Genomic DNA, 6,000 nt, shown 5'->3' with positions numbered 1-6,000 from the left:
TAATCATTTTCCATTGTGCCAAGTATGAGTTAAGCCCCTAGAGAGATTTCCATCCAATCCCCATTGACTTCCAACTTTTTATTCAAGGCCGTTTATTGCCCCACTTGGTCAAATGACACCCAGATGAAGGACAGTCACTCCTACCTCACCTCAAGAATTCAACTTATGTCCATGTTGGGGCAAAGGCTAGAGGTCAAGATGTAAGTGGTTATGGTGGAACGAGTCTCAGTATCGGCAGACAGGTTACTGATTAGCAAGTTCCACTTGACAGCACTTGTTGATGTCACGTTCCATCACTGTGCTGATGATTGAGAGTGGTCTGATAATGCAATCAGCTGATTTGGATGTCCTTTTTGGACAGGGAAAATTATTTTACGGGTTGCGGGTGTCGCTGGCTAGGCCAGCATTAGTAGCCCATCCCTAATTGCCCTCAAGGTAGTGGTGGTGAGCTGCCTTCTTGAAGCACTGCAGTCCATGTGTTGTAGGTACACCCACAGTGCTGTTAGGGAGTTCCAGGATTTTGACTCAGCAACAGTGAAGGAACAGCGTATAGTTCCAAGTCAGGATGGTGTGTGGGTTGGAGGGGAACTTGTAGGTGGTGGTGTTCCCATACATCTGCTGCCCTTGTCCTTCTACGTGGCTGGGGTCACATGTTTGGCAGGCACTGTCAAAGGAGCTTTGGTGAGTGGCTGCAATCCATCTTGTAAATGGTACACACTGCCACACTATGCTCAGTGGTCAAGGGAGTGAATGTTCAAGTTGGTGAATGGGATGCCAAACAACGGGCTGCCTTATCCTGCATGGTGTTGAGCATCAAGTGTTGTTGAAGTTGCACTCATCAGAAAACAGTTGAAGATAGCAGCTTCTTGTAATAACATCTGCAGATTCATCACTAACATCAATTTCAAAAAAACTTTGTGGTTCTACTGCAGGGTGCAGATAGGAATGCCTACAGGCAATCTATTTGTTACAGTCTGTATTGGACCAGCTGTCTTGAACTCTTATGCGCCAGACTCCTTCCAATCCATGACTGTATAATGCGCATAAGGTGCATGCAGTTTTCCCTTACTAACCCAGTCATATTTTGCACTAAAAATTGAACTATTCAATATTTTAAATTAAGAAATCTAAATACAAAGTGAGAATTTAGTATTTAAAAAATTAGCAATTAGAATTAAGCAACTTTGAATTAAAAGAATATACATCTGTGCTACTAACCTGATTAATGAAATTCTCTTTCACCGTATAAATCATATGCTCATCTTTCATATACCAAATAATTTTATTGCCATTTGAAGTACAGTGAATGCAAAGTGATCCATCTTCTAAAACAAAACATTTTTTAAGAAAAGAGATGAGTGATCAAGCTGTAATTTTGTTACACTGAACTACATGGAAGGCACATTAACCACTGCTGCAAAAATCACACAAAACAACGCCGGGTATCATAACCCACTGGTCTCAGTAGGCTTACCATGAACTTTAAATTAGTAATAAGAACTTGAAAGATTTTAAAAAGCATAGATATCCCCCAAAACATAATATCCATTCTGAACATACATTTTTAAAAAGCCAAACCACACTGTATATTGGATACACATCTTTTGTTTGGTTCAAAGTGACAGGCAGAATGATATAGGCTGTGAAAGCTTCCTTTTGTTCTCCCATATTTTTCTTTCCCTCATTCTTTTTATCTTGTTCCTTAGTGGCAGCCCCTAGTCCAATGTCCCCTTAAAAAGTTAAATATGTAAGATGAATAAATTAGCAAAAGACTTGTCCCAGACAGCTCGTAGTTCTTTGCTTATGCTCAACTGTCAAACCAATACAAGTAGGTTCAGAATTTTTATTCAGTTCATAAAAAACCTTTGTTGCTAGGTTCTTATTGCATCTTGGGAAATTAAGGGTACTATATAAATGCAAGTTGAGTTATTGTTATTTTTGAAATTCCAGGCTTCAAAGATGATTTGAAATCATTGCATTGATGTTGAACCAGATCAGTTCTGTGTTTATTTTTAGAAATTGGAACAAGTTTAACAACTCCAACAGTTACAAAAGAAAGGGATGTAAGATTATTGAAATCTTACTTTGCTGCTGCCACAGCATTTTATTCAGAGTGGTAAAAAAGCTGGTGTGAGGATGGTTAGAAACAACTTCCACTTTCTGGCTGATTGTCATTTTTAAAATGTTATTAAAACATTTCTATTTAAACTAGTAACATTCTTTAAAATCCAATTATTCTTTTCCATTATAGAGGGCATTCACTTTTATGTAAACAAATATCTCATACAAATATCACAAAGTAATATATATTTTGAAAAAATAAAAAGTAATGTTTCCCATATCAGTGATTAAGATTTAAAAATAATCATACAGACAGTGGTGTGAGCTTTATCCCAGTATAAAATTTGGCCATCTGATGTCATCATTGTTAAGCCCCTAGTACCTTTGCTATGCATTATCACAATTCTATAATCTAAGCATATGATTGCAACACTTTAGTTGAGAGAAATGCTCTTTAAGAGACTAGCTGTATGAAGAGCTTAGTTTCTTGTCAATGCTGGAAGCACCTTGAAAAGAAATGGCAAACTGAAGGATGATAAGCTTTGCAACAGCACACTGCCTACATCATATGGATTACATTCGCAACAGCTTTGCAAAATGAATATCTACATTATATACATTCTAAGATATAGTACAGATAAAATAAACCCTAATTTGGGAAACCAAGGAGTGTTTGAATTAAGAAAAAAATCCTTAAGAAATAATTACAGGCTCTGGTTCGATAAATTAACAGCGAAACAAGTCAACAATACAGGACAGTAAAAGCTAGGGTTGAAATTAATCATCTATCTCCAGTTCACAGATCTCTCCTCATTGCATCTCTGCAATAAAAATAAAACATCAAAAACTAAAATCTTGTTGAAGTCTTCGTAAATTGCCATGGATACCATGTAGTGCTATGCAATAACGTCATGCACCTTTGGCTATAGAAACTCAACATAATTTTCTGGAATTAGTCCAGTTTTCCCATCCAGTGTTCCTTCAAGCCAACCAGGTTCCCTGGATGAATGAACTGAAAAACACACAACAGTTAATTATGAGTGTATAAGTACTCTTTTAGGTCAGATCCACAACAAAATGTCTTCAAGGGGAAGCATATCAAGAATGGTCAATAGAACAGGTTTCATGGTTACATCAAGTATTGCATAGTGTCAAGTCTCCTTGGTGACCACAAAACTATCATTGATTGTTATAAAAACCCATCTGGTTCACTAATGCCCTTTAGGGAAGGAAATCTGCCATCCTTACCCAGTCTGGCCTACATGTGACTCCAAACCAACAGCAATGTGGTTGACTTTTAACTGCCCCTTGAAATGGTCAAGAAAGGCAGTCAGTTCAAGGGCAGTTAGGTGGGGAACAAATGATGGCGTTGCCAGCGATGCCTACATCCCAAGATAGAATAAAGAAAAAAAATCAGTCAGACCTGTTTAGCCAAAATAATGGAGGAAGCTTGCACTTTGAAGGGCAAAAAACATCATTTAATAAGAGAACCTTATGTAAGGTTCTAAATATGTAATCTGTTTAAAGTCCTGTGTATATTTCTTAATTCCTATATTCTCACTTTTTAATCACACTTTGTTGGTGACACCAGTTATAAAACAGCATTATCGCCAGACTCTAAATGAACCAATCTACAGGAGTTTGGCTAATGATGGTAGCAATTTGTACGGTAAGTTAGAAGCTATGCTATTTTGCAAGAATAGCAACATTATAGCACAATACATTTTTTTTGATGCAAAACGCTAATTGTATGTAACCAGGCTTGTCTGTTAATGGACACGAAGTGCAAAATCGGAAGTCAATTAGAAGCTATTTTCTTGCTGACAAATTTTCTCCCGAGGTTGGAAATAATTGGCTTCCTTTCTTTACATACATAATTAATATGCAACAGAAATGTGCATGTAAGATAAATGCAAGACCTTAAGTGCAATTTTCCTGCCAAATTTCTCTATACATTTCAAACTCTACTGTTGTACCTTTATACTTTCCACCTCACTCCCTGATGTGAGACATGGATTTACTTTAGATACGTGTATGATGTCAGATGTGCAGGATATCTGAAGTAAGAATGAGGAGATGCATGCTGTAAATTGTTTTATAAAATATTTTAGCAAATTTCCTATGACATTGTCTGACTTCCCATGAACAATGTACTGTTTTATAAGCGCATAATTATTATACTATATAAAACACCTTGGGATAGAATTTCTGCCCTGTGTGCAATTGGGAAATTGCACCCAAAACTGTGATAGGTCAGGCTTTTTGTTTCTGCTAAAAATTTGCATACACGAACGTAAAATCTTCCCTGAACCAAGCACAATTGTGTGCTGTGACAGAATGTGATCTCTTTTCTTTCCATTAAAAAAATATTTGTTGATGTTTAAGAGTGGTAACCTGATGTTTTATTTATCCCAACTCCACCTGTGAATAACGACTTAAAATCACTAAAAATGACTTAAGTGGTTCAGTATAATTTTTTTTTAAACAGTTTCATTGATTTTCTTAGTAACTTAAATATTTTTTGATACAAAAATAAGTGCAATTTGAAGAGCTTTCCCAAACAAGTGCAATCAGTGGAATCTAGCAATTTTTAAAGGCTGGTGAGGGAGGGGCAGGTGCTGATTCAGGCGAACTGAATCTTGAACCAGTGTAAAAGTTCATGCAAAACACAAGCCTAAGTTTTTGGGTATAACTCACTAAATAAAATTTCCCAATCATTTGCACCAAGTTAAACCAATTATGCCCAGATTATGCTGTTTAAAAAGTGGAAAGTCAAACCCTGCGTATTATTCTGCTAAAGTATGCATTTGTATACTTTCAAAGCTAATTGTTGTTAAGTAAGTTGTGTTCATATAGAAGGTTGATTAAACAACCTCAACCTCCAATTCAACAGAATTTTCTTCACACTTACCATTCTCAAACATGGTTCCAGCGCTGAAGGATAATTCTGAGTCGTGTTCTGCTTTACATGCATACAAGGCTCGAGCTTTGCGACATTGGGTACTGTAAAAATAAGTTACGGTGGTAAGGGGATTTATTTATTTTTTTTAAATCATATGAATGATGGTCAGGTAATTCAGCAGGCCAGAACAGTACCATATACTGCTCACTGATGCTCATTTTGTATTTTGCCAGAGTCTCTTGGCTCCTAACCTGATTACAACCTTGATCCAAACATGGACAAAAGAGCTGAACTCGAAGGGAAGGTGAGAGTGACTGACCTTGGCATCAAGAACAACTATGGCATCAAGAAGCACTGGCAAAATTGAAGTTGATGGGAATCAGGGGGGAAACTCTCCACTTATTGGAATCATAACTAACAAAAGGAAGATGGCTGTGGTTGTTGGAGGCCAATCATCTCAATCCCAGGACATTGTTGCAGGAGTTCCTCAGAGTAAAGTCCAATGCCAACTATCTTCAGTTGCTTCATCAATGTCCTTCCCTCCATCATAAGGTCAGGAGTGGGATGTTCACTGAAGATTGCACAGTGTTCAGAACCATTTGCGACTCCTCAGATACTGAAGTAGTCCATGTCCATAGTAGGCAAGATCTGGACAACATTCAGGCTTGGGCTCATAAATGACAAGTAACATTCACACCACACAAGAGCCAGGCAATGACCATCTCCAACAAGAGAGCATCTAACCAACTCCCCATGATATTCAATGGCATTATTATCACTGAATCACCCCACTATCCACATCCAGGGGGCTACCATTGGCCAGAAACTAACTGGACCAGCCATATAAATACTTTGGCTACAATAGGTCAGTGACTGGAAATTCTACTTCCTGACTCCCCAGAGCCTGCCCACATCTACAAGGCTAAAATCAGGAGGTGATAGAATACTTTCTATTTGCCTGGTTAAGTGTGGCTCCAATGACACTCAAGAAGCTTGAAACCATTCAGGCGAAAGCAGTCCACTTGATCAGCACCCCA

At 37.8% G+C, this 6,000-nt stretch overlaps 1 protein-coding gene across 6 annotated transcripts in view; it reads right to left on the bottom strand.

Annotated features, from left to right (window-relative positions):
• Positions 1-1,263: 1,263 nt before the first annotated feature.
• The window catches only part of LOC144685895 (rho GTPase-activating protein 26-like), a 272,264-nt gene continuing 267,527 nt past the window's right edge, over positions 1,264-6,000 (bottom strand). For all 6 annotated transcript variants that reach the window (XM_078550900.1, XM_078550905.1, XM_078550903.1 and 3 more), the window contains 2 exons: positions 4,973-5,064; positions 1,264-3,073 (listed from right to left, as the gene is read on the bottom strand). In XM_078550900.1, the coding sequence (XP_078407026.1) occupies positions 2,985-3,073; positions 4,973-5,064 (181 nt within the window). In that variant the 3' untranslated portion in view covers positions 1,264-2,984. The remainder of the gene's footprint in view (positions 3,074-4,972; positions 5,065-6,000) is intronic.

Source organism: Cetorhinus maximus, chromosome 10 (genome assembly GCF_964194155.1).
Source record: "Cetorhinus maximus chromosome 10, sCetMax3.hap1.1, whole genome shotgun sequence".
Lineage (NCBI taxonomy): Eukaryota > Metazoa > Chordata > Chondrichthyes > Lamniformes > Cetorhinidae > Cetorhinus > Cetorhinus maximus.
This window is presented reverse-complemented; position numbering and strand designations above follow the sequence as displayed.